Here is a 23,544-nt window from a genome sequence, read left to right as displayed (position 1 = left end):
AGGGTCACAGAGCCATCCACCGCGACGTTCCCGATCGCGGGAATTCAGGCGCAACGGCCGCAGCAACAGGCTTTTAAAAATGACGACTGCGACCGGCTTCAAAAATGCGGGTGCACTGCGCGTGCATGCCCGCTCATCAGTGTGGAGCCCAGAGAGAAAGCGCGCCTCCTCCTGACGTCAGCGCGCTGACCCAGGAGAAGATTTTTCTTTTCAATTTAATTCAGTCTTCCTGCATCTGTCTTGAACATGCTCAATGGCTGAGCCTGCAGAACTCTCTTTGATAGTGAATTTTAGAGATTAAAAAGATTCACAGGGCAGCACGGTGGTGCAGTGGGTTAGCACTGCTGCATCACGGCGCCGAGGTCCCAGGTTCGATCCCGGCTCTGGGTCACTGGCCGCGTGGAGTTTGCACATTCTCCCCATGTTTGCGTGGGTTTTGCCCCCACAACCCAAAAGATGTGCAGGGTAGGTGGATTGGACACGCCAAATTGCCCCTTAATTGGAAAAAATGAATTGGGTACTCAAAATTGTTTTTTTAAAGATTCACAATACTTTGAGTTAAGTAATGCCTCCTCATCTATGTCTAAAATCGTGGCATTGTAATCTGCAGACTATATCCCCAGGCTGTAAACCACCACCTGAGGAAAACTTACATTCTGCATCTGCTCTGGAGAGTCCTGAGAGAATAATGCCTGTTTCAATTACTGGGGCAGGTTTAGCACACTCAGCTAAATAGCTGGCTTGTAATGCAGAACAAGGCAGCAGCGTGGATTCAATTCCTGTACCGGCCTCCCCGAACAGGCGGTTACTAGGGGCTTTGCACAGTAACTTCATTGAAGCCTACTCGTGACAATAAGTGATTATTATTAGGTCATTTCTCATTCTTCGCTACTCTAGACTGTAGAATATAAGCCCAGGCTCACCTCTCGCACTAAAGGTAAGAGAAAATGGTGGGTCGCAAATGTTGGCCGGCGTGGGCCGTGAAGATCGGTAGGCGTGGGGCGTGAATGTTGGCCGGCATGGGTCGCGAAGGTCGGCCGGCGTGGGTCGCGAAAGTTGGCTGGCCTGGGTCGCAAAGGTTGGCTGGGGTGGGTCCTGAAGGATGCCCGGTTGGTAAAAATGGGTCCCGGGCAAAAACGTTTGAAAATCATGCTCTAGATAGAGTGGGTAGGGAGTCCCTTTATTCCTTTGGTTGAGGAGTCCATAACCCAGGGGCAGGGATTTGAAGTTGGATGTTTGGTGGGGACTTAAGGGGAACTCTATTCACCCAGAGTGTGGTGGAGATCTGAAACTGCTTCTGAGTGTGATAGAGGCAAACACCCTTGTAATAACCTGCATGGGACACATGGGGAGGCAATGATTGCTTTCCCTGTACGGCTTGAGGAATATGACCTCCCATGCTCACTACCGAGCTGTTAACCACATGTATAAATAGGTTGGCCAGTCTGGAACCGACTGACAGAGAGAGCGGGTCCGGTGAGGGATAACCTCGATGTACACAGTTGAAATAAATGTCACATTTTCTATACTCTACAGACCCTCTTGGCCTTGTTTCAAACCCTCATGGGATTCAATATTCAGATTAGAACTGGAAGTGTCAAAATCTACAGGCTTATAGACCAAGAGCTGGAAAGTGGGATTGGGGGGGGGGGGGGGGGGGGGATGGCCACGGTGCGGACACAATGGACTCACCATTTCCTTCAAGTTTATAGTATGGCTCTTCACAGCTGTACTTGTTCTGGGATTTGTAAATGGTGGATGTGAAATTCCTGTATCCATTCTTCAATTCTGCTGGACGTCCACAGTCCACAGCTGCGAAAGGGAGATTGTACTTTAATAAAGCTCAGTCAGATATCAGATGCTCCTTCAAAATTCATTATTCCAGTAATCATTTGTACAAATATTTATTCTGTATATTTATTTATCTTTTTCTAAGATTAATAAATTCCAGGTTTCGCGCCTGCAAAATTCCATCACGTTAAAATCGCAATTCCCAGAAGATCCTTTACCGTAAGATCATGGGCTGGATTTTCCGTCGGTGGGATTCCCCATTTTTCCGGCAGCGCACTCACGCCCGCGGATTTCCCGACAGCGCGGGGGTGCCCACAATGGGAAACCCCATTGAACGGCTGCCGGGACGGAGGATCCCGTTGCCGGCGAGGAGTGCCGCACCGGAAAACGGGAGCGGCGGGACGGAAAATCCCGCTGCGTGAATTAATTCTGCCGTGTTACAAATGACCAGGTCAAAAACAGTTTCTGACTAAAGTGCATCAGGCTATCTGGCCCCTTGAGCCTGCTCTGCTGTGTGATGTGGTCAGGGTTGATACTGAGATTCAACTCCCCAGGAGATTGGGATCATGGGAGATGGGACAGGGCGGTGGGGCAAGGGAGGTCTAGAGATCGCCCTTGATTCCCTGAAACACCAAAAATCTGTCTATCCCATCCTGAAATGTGTTCAATCATAAAACATCCAAAATGGCTGGACCCTTCGGTGTATTGACAGCCAGAGGAATCTGGGTGTACAGCTCCACAGGTCACTGAAAGGGGCAACACAAGTGGAGAAGATAGTCAAGAAGGCATACGGCATGCTTGTCTTCATCGGCCACGCCATTGAGTATAAACATTGGGAAGCCATGTTGCAGCTGCATAGAACCTTAGTTAGGCCACACTTGGAATGTAGTGTTCAATTCTGGTCGCCACACTACCAGAAGGGTGGGGAAGCTTTGCAGAGGGTGCAGAAGAGATTTACCAGGATGTTGCCTGGTCGTGAGGGCATTAGCTATGGTTGGATTATCACTTATTTTGCTGGTAGGGACAGCTGGTTTTCAAACTGTCGTGCCAGATTGGCTTCAACAGTCACGGGATGTGGAATCTTACCGTTTGTTCTCACTGGAACGGCGGAGGCTGAGGGGCGACCTATTAGAGGTCTACAAGATTATGAGGGGCATGGACAGAGCGGATAGTCAGAGGCTTTTTCCCAGGGTGGAAGAGTTAATTACTAGGGGGCATTGGTTTAAGGTGCGAGGGGCAAAGTTTAGAGGAGATGTGTGAGGGAGGTTTTTTACACAGAGGGTAGTGGGTGCCTGGAACTCGCTGCCGGAGGAGGTATTGGAAGCAGGGACGATAGTGACATTTAAGGGGCATCTTGACAAAGATGTGAATGGGATGGGAATAGAGGGATACGGACCCCGGAAGTGTGGAGGATTTTTGGTTAGACGGGCAGCATGGTCGCAGCAGGCTTGGAGGGCCGAAGGGCCTGTTCCTGTGCTGTACTTTTCTTTGTTCTTTAACCCTCTAGGGAACCCTGAAGACTTTGGACTGGAGGCTACGCCCCGCTGTGCCACGTTTCTGCCCCGACCCGCCGGCGGGATGCTCCGTTACGCCTGCCGGCCAATGGGGTTTCCCATTGTGGGGCAGCCCCACGCCGTCGGGAAACCCCTGCGCACCGGCAAAACGGAGCATCCCGCCGGCGGAGAATCACGCTCATTTTGAGTGAAGAAATTGTCCTCACCTCGATCCTAAATGATCGGCACCTTATGCTGAGAATCTATCCCTGTGTTCCAGATCCCCACCATGCCAACCCTGTCAAACCCAGTCAGAATCTTATGTGTTGCACAGAGATCAGCTCTCATTCTCCCACAGAACATCGGCCCAGTTAACTCAGCCTTTCACCACAGGGCAATCCTCTGATCCCAGGATCCAATGCAAGTGTATCTTTCAATAAATACGGGCCAGAATTTTTCGCATGGCAGAGGGTCAGCCCCGCCTATCCGGAGAGTCGACAGGGAACATATCCCGCTGACAGGTCCGCTCTAATGAGCATTGACTGGCAGGAGACAGGTGATCCATCTTCACTTGGGCAGACGTACCACCTTGGAGAGCTGCTGGCCAATCAGATTGACCTGCAGCAGGCCCTCTGGACACAGTGGCCGTAAGAGGCGACGTGCATGGCTCTCAGTGTCAGAGCGTGGAGGCCAAGTGAGTGGTAGGGATCCTGGTAGGCTAGGGGACACCTGGAGAGGTTGATGGTGGGGGAGGGAGGAGGGGAAGACATTTGGGATCCTGGGAGATTGGTCAGGGTGGTGGGGAGAAAGAGGTCCTGAGGTCGCCAACCCTTTAGGTGCCGATGCCTGCCACCCCCCATTCACATCCTCCTCACCCAAGATTTAGGTATTTCAATGTTTCTATTCCTCCCCCAATCTCTCATTCACCTTTCATTCATTCATTGGAATTGAGGCTGAGTGGGAGAAAGCCCTTAAGTGGCCATCGACTGGTCAGTTACTGAAATTAACAGGGGCAAAGGCATGCTTTCCCCACTCCCCCCCCCCTCTCCCCCCACTGAGGCCCTGCCCACCCCATCGTAAAATTTGCCCCAAGGTGGCGCTGTCAGGGTGCCTCCAGTCCCCTGAGAGACTCCCACGAGTGCCATTCCGTCTGGCCTCCGTCAGTGGAGACCAGCACTGAGCGCGCTCACCCGAGGGGAAGGGGATCAATTCCCAAAGCCTCGCGAAACTGCATATCAAAGTGCGACTAGCTGTCTCGCTCTAATACACAGATTTACCAAACGTCAACCTGCCCACAATGGGAGTGGGGTCTCCAGGCTTCTTTCGGACGTGTGCCACAGCAAGCTGCTTTTCAGATGCAGTGTGGCCATTCAATTGCGCCTCCTGTCTCCTCTGATATAAAGTCCTGTCTGCAGATCTAGATTCAGCAGTGCAGTGATCACAGCACAGTTCAGGTGCAGATCATCTCAAATGCACAGCTCCCCTTTCCCCAGCACTGGTGCCAGTGTCCCAGGAATTAAAATCCATTTCTCTCCCGCCAATCTTTGAACAGTGCATTCACCTCTCTGATCTTATTTATCCTATGTCATTTTGCTCATGCCTCAGGTAGCACCGCAGATTATAACCTTTCTGCCTTTTAATTTAAATCGATAGCTGCTCATACCCCTCAGCATAATCTCTTTCTCAGTCCTGCCTCTATTTGCCCATTTGAACTGTCCAATGTATATGAAGGTTAAAGTTCACTATTATCGTGTTATTTTTATTACAAGCGCTCGTTATTTCTTTCTTAATTTATACTCTGTCCTACAGTTGCTAGTTCACAGAATCACAGAATAATACAGCACAGAAGAGGCCCTTCGGCCCATCGAGTCTGCACCGACACATGAAAAACACCTGACTTCCTACCTAATCCCATTGGCCAGCACTTGGCCCATAGCCTGGAATGTTAAGACGTGCCCAGCGCTCATCCAGGTACTTTTTAAAGGATGTGAGGCAACCTGACTCTCCCACCCTCCCAGGCAGTGCGTTCCAGACCCGCCTCTCCCACCCTCCCAGGCAGTGCGTTCCAGACCCGCCTCTCCCACCCTCCCAGGCAGTGCGTTCCAGGCCGTCACCACTCTCCGGGTAAAATCCCCCCAAAACCTCCTTCCCCTCACCTTGAACTTGTGTCCCCCTCGTAACTGACCCTTCAACTAAGGGAACAGCTGCTCCCTATCCACCCTGTCCATGCCCCTCATAACCTTGTTCACCTCGATTAAGTCGCCCCTCAGTCTTCTCTTGGAGGTTTTTTTCCTTGCTATTTCTTAGTTCCACCCAAGCAAATTCTACATTTTCATCTTTGGGGCAAGATCATTTCTCATGACTGTACTGATCCCACCCACTGTTAACAGAGAGCTGTTTTGATCCCAATGTTAGTCTGCCTTTGTTTCTTTCCAAAACGACAAGTGCTCCTGAATACAAACACATCGCAGAAGTGTAAATCAGACCAAAATATTGAACACTGTGCCCCATCAGGTGATGTTAGGCCAGGTGGGCCACAACTTCGTTGAAAGCAAGAACATATTTGAGATAAAAACAGAAAACACTGGACAATCTCAGCGAGTCTAACAATGACTGTGGAGAGAGAAGGGAGCTAACCTTTTGAGCCTGGATGACTATCAACTTTGAAAAAGAGTCACCCAGGCTCAATCATTAGATGCCTTCTCTCTCCACAGACGCTGTCTGTTGAGATTGTCCACTGTTTTCTCTTTTTGTTTCAGATTCCACCATCCACAGTAAGTCGCTTTTCTCAACAAATTTGAGAAGGTGGATGACTGACTCCTGTTCCTACATGAACAGCAGTTTAGTCAATAGGTAATGTTGAGGGAGCCAGGATTGAGGGGAAATGACAAATAGAGAGACCTATTCCACATCCACCTATCGGGATACTTACGCTTGCAGATGTACGGGATACTGTTCCAGGTCCCATCCTTCTGGCAATGCACCACGGCATCGTCAATGTACTGACTTTCCTGTGTATCCTGCAAGGTTAAGTTAAGGAAACCATATTATAGCAGATCATAGAAACCTGATGCTAGTTCTCAAGAGTGAGCCATTAGCTGTGGTTCTGTGATGTCACCAACGGGGGAGCCAGAGAGCAGGGCGATTGAGTGACATGGGAACTGGTGGAATTTAAATTCAATTAAAATAAATCAGGAATATAAACCTAGTCTCAAAAACGATGGCCATGAAACTATCAACTGTCATTAACAAAAACCCATTCTGGTTCACTAATTGTGGTGATTGTCCAGTACATCTTTACACCAATGTCCTTTAAGGAAGGAAATCTGCCATCCTTACTCGGTTGGCCTGCACGTGACTCCAGATCCACACCAACCTTGGGGAACTCTGCTAAAGACTTTCCTCCAAACTGAAAAAAAAATTAATCTATTTTAACCTCTATCTTTCCTGACACTCGGCCAATCGTGTATCTGTGTTTCTACTATCCCTTTGATTTAGTGAGCTCGAAATTTGCTCACAAGTCTGTTGTGTGGCACTTAATCAAATGTGTTTTGGACGTCTATGCATACCACATCTACAACATCACCCACGTCGACCCTCTCTGTTACCTCTTCAAAGAAAATCCAGCAAATTGGTTGAACACAATGTGCCCTTAACAAATATATTCCTTAATTAACCCGCATTTTCCCAAGGGAACATGGATTTTGCCTCTAATTATCATTTCTAGAAGTTCCCCCAGCATTGAGGTTAAAAGAACTGGTTTGCAGTTGTTGAGTTTACCCTTACACCCATTCCTAAACAAAGGTGTCACATTTGCATTTCTCCAGTCCTCTGATACCACTCTGAGTGGGAAATTATGGTCAATGCTCTGTAGTTTTCACCCTAATTTCCCTCAGTATCCTTAGATGCATGCAATGCAGTTTTGGTGCCTAATTCCTTTTTTTCATTTATTCATGGGACGTGGGCATCGCAGGCTGTGCCAATATTAATTGCCCATGCCTAATTGCCCTTGAGGGGGCAGTTAAGAGTCAACCACATTGCTGTGGGTCTGGAGTCACATGTAGGCCAGACCGGGTAAGGACGGCAGATTTCCTTCCCTAAAGGACATTAGTCCAGATGGGTTTTTGCAACAATCGACAATGGTATCATGATCATCATTAGACTTTTAATTCCAGATTTTTATTGAGTTTAAATTCCATCACCTGCCGTGGTGGGATTTGAACCCGGGTCTCGAGATCATTATCCTGGGTCTCTGGAATACTAGTCTGTAGCACCATCGATCACACAGGAGGCGAGACGTAAAGAACTTCAATCGAGGCTTTATTGATCAGACTTGTTTAGACTTGTTCCCCAGCAGCTCAGTCACAGAATGCAGCTGCGGGGAGCAAACCGGGTTCTTATACCCCGCCTATCTGGGTGGAGCCCAGTAGGCGGCAGATCCAATCGGGGCCCAGCATCTGCCCTCCAATAGCTCCTCGGCATTCATGGTGTACTGTATTACCCCTAATACATACCACCACATTCTCCCCTTGTTAAAAAAGAACCCGGCGGGGTGGTGGGTGGGAGGGGTTTACAGGGTCGGTGCCTTAACCATTGAACTATATACAAACATGCCGCTTTTACTGGGCCACTGAATTATTCACGTTTTACCCGATTAGCAGCGTTAACTATTTACAACAATGCCGCTTTACTGGGCTACTGAATTATATACATCTTAAGTCGATTCGATGAGTCGAGATGGTGCTCTGGTCGCCCTTTCCGATTGTCTCAGCCCGGGTGGTGGTGGTGGTGGTGGTGCTGGCTCGGGTCCGGTCGACTCTGGGAGCATCGCGCTGTCCCCTTCTGTTTCCTTACTCCTGGACGGGCCTGGGAGGAGAACCGATCCCCCTGGGAAGGGGGTAGCTGTGGGGTGCACCAGCGGGAGTGAGGGGGAGGTGATTGGTGTTGGGGGGGTGTGGGGAGCTCCGGCAGGCGCCAGGTCCCGCAGAGAGACCGTGTCCAGTCGGCCGTCTGGGTAGGCGTACTACGGGTTTGCGTGGAGGAGATGTACCTCTTCCACCAGCGGGTCTGATTTGTGCGCCCGCACATGTTTCCGGAGCAGAATGGGCCCCGGGGCTGCCAGCCAGGTCGGAAGTGACGTTCCAGAAGCGGACTTCCTAGGGAAGACAAGGAGGCGCTCGTGAGGCGTTTGGTTAGTCGTGGTGCACAGCAGGGACTGGATAGAATGAAGGGCATCCGGGAGTACTTCCTGCCAGCGGATGTTGGGAGACTCCTAGACCGTAGGGCCAGTAGGACGGTCTTCCAGACCGTTCCATTCTCCCTCTCTACCTGCCCGTTCCCCCGGGGGTTGTAGCTGGTCATCCTGCTCGAGGCTATGCCCTTACTGAGCAGGAATTGACGCAGCTCGTCACTCATGAAGGAGGACCCCCTATCGCTATGGATGTAGGCGGGGAAACCGAACAGGGTAAAGATGGTGCATAGGGCTTTAATGACTGTGGCCGCGGTCATGTCGGGGCAGGGGATGGCGAAGGGGAAACGGGAGTATTCGTCAACGACGTTCAGAAAGTACGTGTTGCGATCGGTGGAGGGGAGGGGGCCTTTGAAGTCCAAACTGATGCGTTCAAAGGGAAGGGAAGCCTTTATCAGGTGCACTCTATCTGGCCTGAAAAAATGCGGTTTGCATTCTGCGCAGATTTGGCAGTTCCTGGTGACTGTTCGGACCTCCTCGACGGAGTACGGGAGGTTGCGGGCCTTTATGAAGTGGTAGAAACGAGTGACCCCCTGGTGGCAGAGGTCCTCGTGGAGGACTTGGAGACGGTCCACTTGTGCGTTGGCACAAGTGCCGCAAGATAGGGCATCGGACGGCTCGTTCAGCTTTCCGGGACGATACAAGATCTCATAATTGTAGGTGGAGAGTTCGATCCTCCACCGCAGGATCTTGTCGTTTTTTATCTTGCCCCGCTGTGCATTATCGAACATGAAGGCTGCCGACCGTTGGTCAGTGAGGAGCGTGAATCTCCTACCGGCCAGGTAATGCCTCCAATGTCGCACAGCTTCCACTATGGCTTGGGCCTCCTTTTCTACTGAGGAGTGGCGAATTTCTGAAGCGTGGAGGGTCCGGGAGAAAAAAGCCAAGGGTCTGCCCGCTTGGTTGACCGTGGCCACCAGAGCTACGTCGGACGCGTCGCTCTCGACTTGGAAGGGGAGGGACTCGTCGATGGTGTGCATCGTGGCCTTTGCGATATCCACTTTGATGCGGCTGAACGCCTGGCGGGCCTCTGTCGACAGGGGAAAAGTAGTGGACTGGATTAGTGGGCGGGCCTTGTCTGCGTACTGGGGGACCCACTGGGCGTAATAAGAAAAGAAGCCCAGGCAGCGTTTCAGGGCTTTGGCACAGTGTGGGAGAGGGAACTCCATGAGGGGGCGCATGCATTCAGGGTCGGGGCCTATCACTCCATTACGCCCAGTGAATGGTAGAACCCTCAGGAGTATTGAAAGTCAAAGAGATCTAGGAGTACAGGTCCACAGATCACTGAAAGGGGCTACACAGGTGGAGAAGGTAGTCAAGAAGGCATACGGCATGCTTGCCTTCATTGGCCGGGGCATTGAGTATAAGAATTGGCAAGTCATGTTGCAGCTGTATAGAACCTTAGTTAGGCCACACTTGGAGTATAGTGTTCAATTCTGGTCGCCACACTACCAGAAGGATGTGGAGGCTTTAGAGAGGGTGCAGAAGAGATTTACCAGAATGTTGCCTGGTATGGAGGGCATAAGCTATGAGGAGCGATTGAATAAACTCGGTTTGTTCTCACTGGAACGAAGGAGGTTGAGGGGCGACCTGATAGAGGTATACAAAATTATGAGGGGCATAGACAGAGTGGATAGTCAGAGGCTTTTCCCCAGGGTAGAGGGGTCAATTACTAGGGGGCATAGGTTTAAGGTGAGAGGGGCAAAGTTTAGAGTAGATGTACGAGGCAAGTTTTTTACGCAGAGGGTAGTGGGTGCCTGGAACTCACTACCGGAGGAGGTAGTGGAGGCAGGGACGATAGGGACATTTAAGGGGCATCTTGACAAATATATGAATAGGATGGGAATAGAAGGATACGGACCCAGGAAGTGTAGAAGATTGTAGTTTAGTCGGGCAGTATGGTCGGCACGGGCTTGGAGGGCCGAAGGGCCTGTTCCTGTGCTGTACATTTCTTTGTTCTTTGTTCTTTGTACGCACTACGTAGCCAAGGATGGCTAGACGGTCGGTGCTAAACACGCATTTTTCCTCGTTGTAGTGAGGTTGAGGGCGTTAGCGGTCTGGAGGAATTTGCGGAGGTTGGCGTCGTGGTCCTGCTGGTCGTGGCCGCAGATGGTGACATTGTCGAGGTACGGGAACGTGGCCCGTAAACCGTGCTGGTCGACCATTCGGTCCATCTCCTGTTGGAAGACCAAGACTCCGTTCGTGACGCCGAATGGAACCCTTAAGAAGTGGTATAGCTGCCCGTCTGCTTCAAAGGCAGTGTACTTGCGGTCACCGGGGCGAATGGGGAGCTGGTGGTAGGTGGACTTAAGGTCCACGGTGGAGAAGACCTTGTACTGTGCAATCCGATTGACCATGTCGGATATGCGGGGAAGAGGGTACGCATCTAGCTGCGTGTACCTGTTGATGGTCTGACTGTAGTCTACGACCATCCTTTGCTTCTCCCCTGTCTTCACTACTACCACCTGGGCTCTCCAGGAACTATTGCTGGCCTGGATTATGCCTTCCTTCAGCAGCCGCTGGACTTCGGACCTGATAAAAGTCCGGTTCTGGGTGCTGTATCGCCTGCTCCTAGTGGCGACGGGATTGCAATCCGGGGTGAGGTTCGCAAACAAGGAGGGCGGTTCGACCTTGAGTGTCGCGAGGCCGCAGATAGTCAGTGGGGGTATAAGGCAGCCAACTTTGAATGTTAAGCTCTGGAGGTTGCATTGGAAGTCCAACCCCAGGAGGGTGGGAGCGCAGAGGTGGGGAAGGACATACAGCCGGTAATTTTTGAACTCTCTCCCCTGCACCGTTAGGTTTGCGATGCAGAACCCTTTGATTGCAACGGAGTGGGACCCCGCCGCCAGGAAAATTTTTTAGGTGCTTGGCCGAATTACAAGAGAACAGCGTCTTACCGTGTCCGGGTGAATAAAACTCTCCATGCTCCCCGAGGCGATCAAACACGGCGTCTCGTGCCCGTTCACCAGCACCTTTGTCATTGTCGTCTGGAGCATCCGGGGCCGCGACTGGTCGAGGGTCACCGATGCCAAACGTGGTTGGTGCATCAGATCGTTGTCTTCAGGCAGTGTGGAGCCATCCCCGCTGGGGTCCTTGCCTGTCAGCCAAGATGGCGGCGTCCATGGATCGCACGCGGTCGGGGGTGGACAAAATGGACGCTCCCATGGAGCGCACGCGGCCCGTGGGTAGTAAGGTGGCGGCGCCCGTCCCCCCATCGTGGTGTCCGGGGCCCAAAATGGCGGCGCCCGTTGGCCGCCCGTGGGTCGCTGGGGGGGGTTGAGTCCATGGTCCTGTTTCTTCCCCGGAGATAGCGGCGACTCCACGGGACTGGCACACCGCTGCGTAGTGCCCCTTTTTACCGCAGCTTTTGCAGGTGGCCGAGCGGGCCGGGCAGCGCTGGCGGTGATGTTTTGGCTGCCCGCAAAAATAGCAGCAGGGCCCCCCCAGGTGGTCTGGGATTCTGGCTGCGCACTCTTGCGGAGGGGTGGGGGGTGCCAGGGGGTCGGTCGCGGCGGGGGTCCACGGAGTCCAAGGGGCTGCAGCGCGGTCAGGGGCATAGGCGCGGGCGTTTTGGGAGGCCACGTCGAGGGAGGCTGCAAGGGCCCGTACCTCTGTGAGTCCGAGAGAGTCTTTCTCTAAACGTCTCTGGCGAATTTGCGACGATGCCAAACCTGCTACGTAAGCGTCTCTGATCAGCAGGTCCATATGTTCATTCGCCGTAACCGCTGGGCAGTCGCAGTTTCGTCCCAGGATCATTAGAGCATTGAAGAAATCATCTAGCGATTCCCCGGGGATTTATCGTCTCGTCGCGAGCTGGTAGCGTGCGTAGACCTGGTTGACGGGCCTAATGTAGATCTCCTTCAGCAAGTTGATCGCCGCTGGGAATTCTTCCGCGTCCTCGATGAGTGAGTAGGTTTCGGGACTCACCCTGGAATGCAGGACCTGCATCTTCTGGTCTTCTGTTGGTCTGCCGGGGGCCGTTTGGAGGTATCCCTCAAAGCACGCCAGCCAGTGCTTAAACGCCGATGTTGCGTTAGCTGCTTGGGGGCCGATTCGCAGGCACTCGGGGCGATCCGGAGCTCCATATTCCTTTTTAAATCTGCTCAATAAATTGTAGCACCATCGATCACACAGGAGGCGGGACGGAAAGAACTTCAATCGAGGCTTTATTGAGCAGACTTGTTCAGACTTGTTCCCCAGCAGCTCAGTCACAGAATGCAGCTGCGGGGATTAACCCAGGTTCTTATACCCCGCCTATCTGGGTGGAGCCCAGTAGGCGGCAGATCCAATCGGGACCCAGCATCTGTCCTCCAATAGCTCCTCGGCATTCATGCTGTACTGTATTACCCCTAATACATACCACAACATAGTCCAGCGATAATACCACCGACTATGCCACCGTCTCCCCAAATCATCTCTTAAGTACAGACATCCTCTTCCATTTCTCCTCCCTATCAATTTTAAATCATTTAAGTGCCTGAACTGCTCTCTCTTTCACCATGTATCTTCTTACCATGGTAAAGATATTTAACATCTCAGCCATTCCCCTGCCTCCTTTTTGGTCCCGAATCATCCCAATCCTCCTTTTATCGGCCTTTTTATGTGCCGATAGAAGTCTTTTGGATTCCCTTTTATGTTAGCTACCAGCCTCTTCTCATACTCTCTCTTTACTTCTCTTATTTGCTGATCAATTCCCTTCTGTGGCTTCTATATTATCCATGTGACATAAACACAGCTTAATCCAGATCTCTTTTGTTATCCAGGGAGCTCTAGACTTGTTTGCCTTTCCCTTCCTGAGGATGTACTTTGGCGGTCGCTGAATTTTCATTTCTTTAAAGCAGCCAATTCTTCTGTTACAACCTAACCTACCAACCTTAAATTCTAATTGATCTCAGCAGATCCATTCTTACTGCATTAATGTTACCTTTTTCCCCAGTTACTTATTCCAAATCTGTTCCTTGTTCTTTTCTATAGCCAACCAAAACCTCATGATACAATGATCACTGTTCCCTTTTGATATGTGACGATCTTGGCCCACCTCATCCCCCAGGAACCAAGTCTAGCTGTGACGCACCTCTCATTGGACTGGGAATATATCACTGCAGAATCTTCTCCTGGACACACTTTAGGAACCTTTATCCTTCTCTGTCTTTTAGGCTTTCACTACCCCAATCCTTATTTGGATAATTAAAGTCCCCCATTATGGCCACTCTATAATACTTGCACCTTTCTGTAATTACCTTGAAAATTGGTTCCCATTTAAAATTGTACCATTTTGTTTATAGCTGGAGGAGACCATTCGGCCCTTCAAGCCCGCTCTGCCATTCATTGTGATCATGGCGGATCATCCAACTCAATAGCCTGTACCCGCCTTCCCCCCATATCCCTTGATCCCCTTCGCCCTAAGTGCTATATTTAACTGCTTCTTGAAAGCATCCAATGTTTTGGCCTCAACTACTTCCTGTGGTCACGAATTCCACAGGTCGACCACTCTCTGGGTGAAGGAATTTCTCCTCATTTCTGTCCTAAATGGTCCACCCCGTATCCTCAGACTGTGACCCCTGGTTCTGGACACCCCCACCATCGGGAACATCCTTCCTGCGTCTATCCTGTCCTTCCCGTTAGAATTTGATAGGTTTCTATGAGATCCCCCCTCATTCCTCTGAACTCCAGCGAATACAATCCATCCGATTCAATCTCTCCTCATACGCCAGTCCTGCCATCCCAGGAATCAGCCTGGTAAACCTTTGCTGCACTCCCGCCATAGCAAGAACATCCTTCTTCAGATAAGGAGACCAAAACTGCACCCAATATTGCAGGTTTGAGCTCACCAAAGCCCTGTAAAATTGCACCAGTTTGAAAGCTTTGAAATTGTGTTCTCTGCACCCAAGTCTAGGTCATTACCTGAAATAAAGAAAGATTTTTATTTATATAGCGCCTTTCAACACCTGAGGACATCAAAAGTGGTTTATAGCCAATGAAGTGGCGGCGCTATCCCAATGTAGGAAAGGTGGTAAGCAAATTACATGGAGAAAACTCCGACAAACAATAATGACCACTTTTTATTCAAGATGTTAACTGAGGGACGAATGTTGGCCAAGACACTGGGGATAACTCGCCTGCTTTTCTTCAAAATAGTGGTAGCGACAGCCTTACTGCTCCCTGAAAAGGGCCTTGGTTTAATGAAAGACTGATCCTCCGACAGTGCAGAATTCTTTATTCAATCCTGCACTGACATTTTGGGCTAGATTCTTTCACTCGGGTGTCTCTGGTGTGGGAATCAAACCCCCAACCTTCTAAATCAGGGCAGAAGCCGTCGACATTAAAAATCACAACCCACTTGGCCAGAATCAAAATGGGACCCAATGTTCATGGACTTTCTTCAAAGGATCACACAATCCAGTGGGTGATAACTTACGTAGAGTTCAAACCCACTCTCACAGTGCAGTCGCACGGAATCTTTATAATCATATTCCACTTTCTTTGGCTGAATAATGCTGTACTCCAAGATATCGGGAGAACATTGCTTAGCTGCAGGCAAAACACACAGAATACCTTGTCAATCTCCAATAGAACACAAACAACGTTTCCACAGAGTAATACAGTACAGGTGAGGCCAGTCAGTCCGGGATGTCTCTGACAGACAGTGATTCCTCTCCCTATAGTCTTTTCCCTTGAAATATTTAAACAGTTCCCCCTTTAAAGGTTTAACTCTTTTACACCTCCCCTCTATAATTTAAGATTAATAACACTTTTAGCAAACGTTTTCACAGCTCAACTCTGCTTACCACCTTTCTCTGTGTTGGTGCCAAGTATCCGCTGTGGTTCAATGGGCAAAACTCTCACTGAAGAGTCATGAAGTCGGGTGATCAAGTCCCACACCAGAGAATTGGGCTCATAATCCAGGCTGACATTCCCAGCCTTAGTGAGGGAATCTGTCAGACGGTCAGTGTTGAGGGAGTGCTGCGCTGTCGGAGAGTCAGTATTGAGGGGGTGCTGCACTGTTGGAGGGTCAGTATTGAGGGGGTGCTACACTATTGGAGGGTCAGTACTGATTATGTAGATTTTTAGCAACATATTGTGTACTAGCAGCATATAGAGTATGAGCAACATATAGAGTATTCGCAGCATATAGATTATGAGCACCATACAGGTTATAAGCAACATATAGAGTATTAGCAGCATATAGATTATGAGCAGCATATAGAGTGTTAGCAGCATGTAGATTATGAGCAGCATATAGAGTGTTAGCAGCATATAGATTATGAGCAATATATAAAGTATTGGCAGCATTTGGATTATGAGCAACATAGAGTATTCACAGGATATAGATTATGAGCACCATACAGATTATAAGAAACATATAGAGTATTAGTAGCATATAGATTATGAGCAGCATATAGAGTGCTAGCAGCCGAGATTATGAGCAATATATAGAGTATTGGCAGCATTTTGATTATGAGCAACATACAGAGTATTCACAGCATATAGATTTAGATTATGAGCACCATACAGATTATAAACAACATATAGATTATTAACAGCATATAGATTATGAGCAGCATACAGATCATGAGCAACATATAGAGTAGCAGCAGCCTATAGAAACCCTGGAGAAGGTAATCCACTGTGAAAAGTAGAAAGCAAGGTGGTTTCAGCGAATCCTGAGTATTACCGGTTGATTTGTAAATGATCTTCCAGCCCTTCCTCTCCCCGTGATCATCCGTGTTGAAAGTTATTTCCACCACATTGGACAAATGTCCTTTTATAACAGGTGCTTGGTCTCCACAGAACGGGCCATATTCCCTTCCTCCAGATGTGACCTGGAATCAGGAGAATCCACATTGGTTGCAGAATCATGGAACAGTCCGATACTGGAGCAGGCCACTCAGCCCATCACATCTGCACTAGAGCAATCCAGTTTGTCCCACTCCCTCTGCTTTGGCACCTCATCCAACAAGGGCTTTTCTATAATTTATTTGTTTAAACCTTTCACAGTTGTGAATGCCTCGAACAAATCTCCTCCTCGCTTTCTCATTTCTAATTCCAGCGGTTCCAGTCTCCCACGTAACTGTCATTCCCGAACCCTGGAACCATTGGAAAATTGATGGTGAATATTCGTTTTACCTGTGAGGAGGGAAAGAGAGAGAGAGAGCGAGAGAGGGGGAGACAGGGAGAGGGAGAGAGAGGGAGAGAGAGAGAAAGAGAGAGAAAGTGAGAGAGAGAGGGAGAGAGCGAGAGAGAGAGAGAAATAGAGAGAGAGAGAGTAACTGGATGAATGCTTAAGATCATGGTCTCTCCAGTGGCATTGACCACGAGAGGTTAGCAGTCTGTGTAATGGGCTGGAGATGGGCTGAATGGCCTCATCCTGCTGTGTTTAACAGGCTGGAGTGGGACTCAATACAGTGGTTAGCACTGTTGCTTCACAGCACCAGGGTTCCAGGTTCGATTCCCCGCTGGGTCACTGTCTGTGCGGAGTCTGCACGTTCTCCCCGTGTCTGCGTGGGTTTCCTCCGGGTGCTCCGGTTTCCTCCCGCAAGCCCCCAAAAACATGCTGTTGGGTGAATTGGACATTCTGAATTTTCCCTCCGTGTACCCGAACAGGCGGCGGAATGTGGCGACTAGGGGCGTTTCACAGTAACTTCATTGTAGTGTTAATGTAAGCCTACTTGTGACAATAAAGATTATTATTATTATGTCTGAAGGGACTTGCTGTAGGGATAAAGGGACCATTTTAAAGAGGGCCATACCTTTAAGACATCAGATATGCAACCGACTGAAGGATCCCCTTCCACCTCAAAATCCTTTGCGAATCCCAGGATCACCTCGAAGCCTTGCTCGATCTCGATTCTGTACTGACACTGGGAATTCTCCGCATAAGGTTCAGGATAATTGGGGCTGGTGATCATGCCCTTGAAGCTGGTGGACACTTCGCCGGTGCAATTCACTGGGGGTGAAAAAGACACAGACTGGGTCTCAGACTGACAGCTCTGACCATAGAATCATAGAATTTACACTGCTGAAGGAGGCCATTTGGCCCATCGAGTCTGCACCAGTCCTTGGAAAGAGTACCCTACCCAAGTCCACACTTCCACCCTATCCCTGTAACCCAGTAACCCCACTTAACCTTTTTGGACACTAAGGGCAATTTATCATGGCCAATCCACCTAACCTGCACGCCTTTGGACTGTGGGAATCGAACCTGGGACCCTGGAGCTGTGAAGCAACTGTGCTAACCACTGTGCTACCGTGCTGCCCTGAATCAATGTCTTCTTATTGCTGTATCGAAGCTGGTTACCATTTTACACCCTGTTCACTGTATTGGAATTGATATATTTACCAGACACGGTTTGTCGTATGAAACAAGATTGAGCAGTTCAAGCCTGTGCTCTGTCGAGTTTAGAAGAATGAGAGGAGATCAATTTGAGGTGTATGAGATGATGAAAGGTATGGATATGGTAAATAGAGAGCAGATGTTGCCTCTTGTAGGGTGGAGGCGTGAGCTTAAGTAGGGTGCTCTTTCCAAGGGCCAGTGCAGACTCGATGTGCCGAATGACCTCCTTCTGCACTGAATGGCCCACTCCTGCTCCTCGCCCTTATGTTCTTCTGGGGGTTAATAGCATATTAATCTAAGCACCTTGAACTATCAGGCAGATATATTCTCAGGGGTTATGTGGGCCATAATTCCTTTGCCATGATGCAGGGTATTATAGGATAATGGCCGGAATTCTCCAGCCATTAGGATTTCTCTTTTCCCGCCGGCAACGCACCCACGCCCATGGATTTCCCAGCAAAGTGGGATGGCTTCAATGGGAAATCCCATTGACAAATGGCGGGAAGAGGGAATCTGGCGCCGTGTGAATAGCGCGCCATCGCAAAACACACGGCTGGGGCAGCAGAGAACCCCGCCCATTATATATTGCTTTTAGGGGTCTTGCAGTGCAGTGGGAATTGTCCCTGCCTCTGAGCCACAACCTCCAAGTTCAAATCCAACCCCAGGAAAGAAAGCAGAATAGCTACAGCGCGGAAAAGGCCATTCGGTCCATCGAGTCTTCACCGACAATACCTATCCCTAATCTCACTTACGACAGTTCCAATGCGCCACAGCGAAAAACCGCACCGACCTCCTCAGAAGACAAACATGGGATACAACCGACAGAACACCCTTCGTCGTCCAGTACTTCCCCGGAGCAGAGAAACTACGACACCTTCTTCACAGCCTTCAACACGTCATTGATGAAGATGAACATCTTGCCAAGGTCATCCCCACACCCTCACTACTTGCCTTCAAACAACCGCGCAACCTCAAACGAACTATTGTTTGCAGCAAACTACCCAGTCTTCAGAACAGTGACCACGACACCACACAACCCTGCCATGGCAATCTCTGCAAGACGTGCCAGATCATCGACATGGTACCACCATTACACGTGAGAACACCACCCACCAGGTACGCGATACATACTCGTGCGACTCGGCCAACGTTGTCTACCTCATACGCTGCAGGAAAGGATGTCCCGAAGCGTGGTACATTGGCGAGACCATGCAGACGCTGCGACAACGAATGAACGGACATCGCGCGACAATCACCAGGCAGGAATGTTCCCTTCCAGTCAGGGAACACTTCAGCAATGAAGGGCATTCAGCCTCTGATCTCCGGGTAAGCATTCTCCAAGGCGGCCTTCAGGACGCGCGACAGCGCAGAATCGCCGAGCAGAAACTTATAGCCAAGTTCCGCACACATGAGTGCGGCCTCAACCGGGACCTGGGATTCATGTTGCATAACATTCTTCCCCCACCATCTGGCCTGCAAAATCCTACCAACTGTCCTGGCTTGACACAATTCACACCTCTTTAACCTGGGGTTACCCCATCTTTGGATCTGTAAAGATTTAATCACCTGCTAGTGCTCGCATTCCAAGCATTGTCTGGCATCTTTGAATTTGTCTATATATTTGTTTCTGGAACAGACCTCTTCATTCACCTGAGGAAGGAGCAGCGCTCCGAAAGCTAGTGACATCGAAACAAACCTGTTGGACTTTAACCTGGTGTTGTAAGACTTCGTACTGTGCTCACTTACCAGTGTTTAATACATGCCCTGAATTGGCACATTGGTCCTTTTAAATGAAAAGAAAAACCAGTTACTATCACCCAAAGGGTTGGAAAAAGAGGGAATACCTGCCCCCCATTCCTGACTTCACCCTAACACTGTTTCGCTGCCACGTTATCCGAACTCACAGAAAGGAACCTTACGACTTCTGGAAACTCTCACCAGACAATAGAACTTTGGAGTGGTCACTATTGAACTACAGGAACGCAGCAGCCAGGCTGTGCACAGCAAGATCCCACGTTCTCATCGCAGATACCGTATTATGCTTTGTTATGATGTTAATTAGGGGGTAAATGTTGGCCAAGACTCCAGGGGGAAACCTCCCACTCCTGTTTTTCTTTGTTTGAACTTGAGGCCATGGGATCTTCTTCATTCACCCACGACAGGCCTTGATTTAAAGTCACACCTGAAAGAGAGCACCTCTGGGAGAGCAGCGCTTCCTCGGCGCTGCGCAGCGAGTGTCAGCCTAGTGTCCTGGGGTCATTTCTCTGACCCACAACCTCCTTGGCTCACCAAAGGAACCATTCCTGATGACTGCGTTGCTCTTGAAGGACTTTTTTTTGTTGTAAAGCACATTGAAATTTTCCGTTGTAAAGCGCATTGTGGGTGGCACGGTATCACAGTGGTTGCCACTGTTGATTCAGAGTTCCAGGGACCTGGGTTCAATTCCCGGCTTGGGTCACTGTCTGTTCCGTGTCTGCACGTTCTCCCCGTGTCTGCGTGGGTTTCCTCCGGGTGCTCCAGTTTCCTCCCACAAGTCCCGAAAGACATACCGTTAGGTGAATTGGACATTCTGAATTCTCCCTCTGTGCACCCGAATAGACGCCGGAATGTGGCGACTAGGGGATTTTCACAGTAACTTCATTGCAGTGTTAATGTAAGCCTACTTGTGACACTAATAAAGATGATTATTAGAGACTGAAGAATTTTGAGGCCACAGAAGACCTGGGGAGTGCGATTGATTGATTTGCTTACACAGTGTGTCTGCAAGGATTCAACTGGCCTTAATAACCTCTTCCAGGCTTCTAACCCCCATTCTATGATTATATGATTCTCCCGTAGAAAAAATGCAGAGGATGATATTTACCTCCACAAATTCTTTTGTTTTCTTGCAGGAAGTAGCCTGGTTTACAGGAGCAAAGGTATCCTCCAATATAGTTGTTGCAGTAATGGCTACATCTATCCTCCTCCTCACATTCATTGATATCTGGAATCAAATGGAGATATTGAGGTGCTGAGTTCCATTCATACTATGACTCACCTGCGCCCCCTGCTGGTGGAGGCTGGCACTGGGCCAAACTCCCAGAGACTTGAGCTGCTGTCCACTCTCTGAGCCCGGGGGTGGATGTGTGAGATTTGGCGGGTGTTGGTGCTGAGAACACCACTGGCCCATATGAAAGTCATACAGATGCACTGGCAATGCACACACACATATATGTGTATATACATGTATATATACACACTGAAACACAAACACAGACACACACAGGTCAGAATATATTGTCCTCCCCATGGCGGGTTTGGTGTGGTGGGGACACCATTGATGAAGTCAAGGGCTGGATGGTTTGTGAAAGGACCTTGTGTCCCATTGCCACTGGTCTCAACCCAGAAACGGGCAAGGGGTGAGGGGGTGAAGAGGGCAGGTCATGCAAACCCCTTTGGTGTTGCTTGAAGTTTCTCAGGGGTGATGAGTCACTTATTGTCAGGACCTCAGTATCTCCTCTCGTGGAATCCTCAACCCCAGCTCGGAGGACAGCACTTCTGAAGAGGGGTTAGAGCACTCACCCGCACCATCCACCAGCACAGAGACACGCACACACACCTCAGCGGCACTCTGTTCTAGAGGAGCCTCAGGGTCACAGTATGGTGAGCATGGCACACCATCTGCTGCACAGCAATCGGACACAGGGACATCCAAGGCCACCAGCACTCAGAGGATAACTAGAGGAGGAATCTGCTGAGTCAGGGTCCAATGCCGACCCTCTGGATTTGGTCCGGGATCAGTTGCTGGAACTGTAACGACAAGTCTGGGAATATCACAGAGGGATGCACTCTTCAGATTGCAACGCTCGATGGAGATGTCCGTTCGCATTCAATCTGAGTGATATGATAGGCAAGCCAACGCACCAAGGTGAATACTGGCAGGTTGACAGATGCTGTGGAGAATGCGATCCAGCAGTTTGGTGCTGCAGTCCTACAGGAGAATCACTTCATCACTGCAGCCAGAGCAGGCATTCATCAGCATCAAAGTGAAAGGGCACAGGGCTCATACACAGTGACTCACACACACACACACAGTGACTCACACACACACACACACACAGAGACTCTCTCACACACACACAGTGACTCACACAGACAAACACACACACACTGAGACTCACACACACACACACACAGTGACTCACACACACACACACACAGTGACTCACACAGACAAACACACACACACTGAGACTCACACACACACACACACAGTGACTCACACACACACACACACAGTGACTCACGCACACACACAGTGACTCACACACACACACAGACTCTCACACACACACACAGTGACTCACACACACACACACACACACTGAGACTCACACAGTGACTCACACACACACGCACACACAGTGATTCACACACACACACACACAGTGACTCACACACACACACACTGAGACTCACACACACACACACACACACACAGTGACTCACGCGCACACACACACATGCACAGTGACTCACACACACACACACTGACACTCACTACACACACACACTCAGTGACTCACACAGACAAAGTGACCCACACACACACTCACACACACACACACAGTGACTCACACACACACACACACAGTGACTCACACACACACTGAGACTCACACACACAGTTACACACACACACACACACACACAGTGACTCACACATACACACAGTGACACACACACATACACTGAGAATCACACACACACGGTGACTCACACACACACGGTGACTCACACACACACACACAGTGAATCACACACACACACACACAGTGACTCACACACAAACGCACACACAGTGACTCACACACACACACACACTCACACACACACACACACAGTGACACACACACACAGTGACTCTCACACACACACACACACAGACTCTCACACACACACTGAGACTCACACACACACAGTGACTAACACAGACACACACAGTGACTCACACACACACACACAGTGACTCACACACACACACAGTGACTCACACACACACACAGTGACACACACACACAGACTCTCTCTCACACACACACACTGACACACACACACACAGTGACTCACACACACACACACACAGTGACTCAGACACACAGTGACTCACAGACACACACGCACAGTGACTCTCTCTCACACACGCACACAATGACACACACACACAGTGACACACACACACACACAGACTCACACACACACATACAGTGACACACACACACACACACATTGACTCACACACACACACACAGTGACTCACACACACACACAGTGACTCACACACACAAACACACACAGTGACTCACACACACACACAGTGACTCACACACACACACACACATAGTGACACACAGACACACACAGTGACTCACACACACACACAGTGACTCACACACACATATTGACTCACACACAGAGACTCACACACACACACACACAGACAGTGACTCTCACACACACACACACACACAGTGACTCACACACACAAAGTCACAGTGACTCACACACACACACACACAGTGACTCTCACACACACACAGTCTTTCACACACACACACACACACACACAGTGAGTCAGACACACACACACACACAGTGACTCACACACACAAACACACACACAGTGACTCACACACACA

The 23,544-nt window shown here is 49.8% G+C and overlaps 1 protein-coding gene across 1 annotated transcript in view; it reads right to left on the bottom strand.

Moving 5' to 3' along the window:
- LOC140402471 (complement C1s subcomponent-like) overlaps window positions 1-23,544 on the bottom strand; it is a 91,714-nt gene that overhangs the window by 16,654 nt on the left and 51,516 nt on the right. The window contains exons 4-9 of the mRNA XM_072490286.1: window positions 20,730-20,849; window positions 17,283-17,479; window positions 16,208-16,355; window positions 14,951-15,063; window positions 6,217-6,304; window positions 1,693-1,812 (exon numbers count right to left, since the gene is read on the bottom strand). Of these exons, the coding sequence (XP_072346387.1) occupies window positions 1,693-1,812; window positions 6,217-6,304; window positions 14,951-15,063; window positions 16,208-16,355; window positions 17,283-17,479; window positions 20,730-20,849 (786 nt within the window). The remainder of the gene's footprint in view (window positions 1-1,692; window positions 1,813-6,216; window positions 6,305-14,950; window positions 15,064-16,207; window positions 16,356-17,282; window positions 17,480-20,729; window positions 20,850-23,544) is intronic.

Source organism: Scyliorhinus torazame, chromosome 25, assembly GCF_047496885.1.
Source record: "Scyliorhinus torazame isolate Kashiwa2021f chromosome 25, sScyTor2.1, whole genome shotgun sequence".
NCBI lineage: Eukaryota > Metazoa > Chordata > Chondrichthyes > Carcharhiniformes > Scyliorhinidae > Scyliorhinus > Scyliorhinus torazame.
This window is presented reverse-complemented; position numbering and strand designations above follow the sequence as displayed.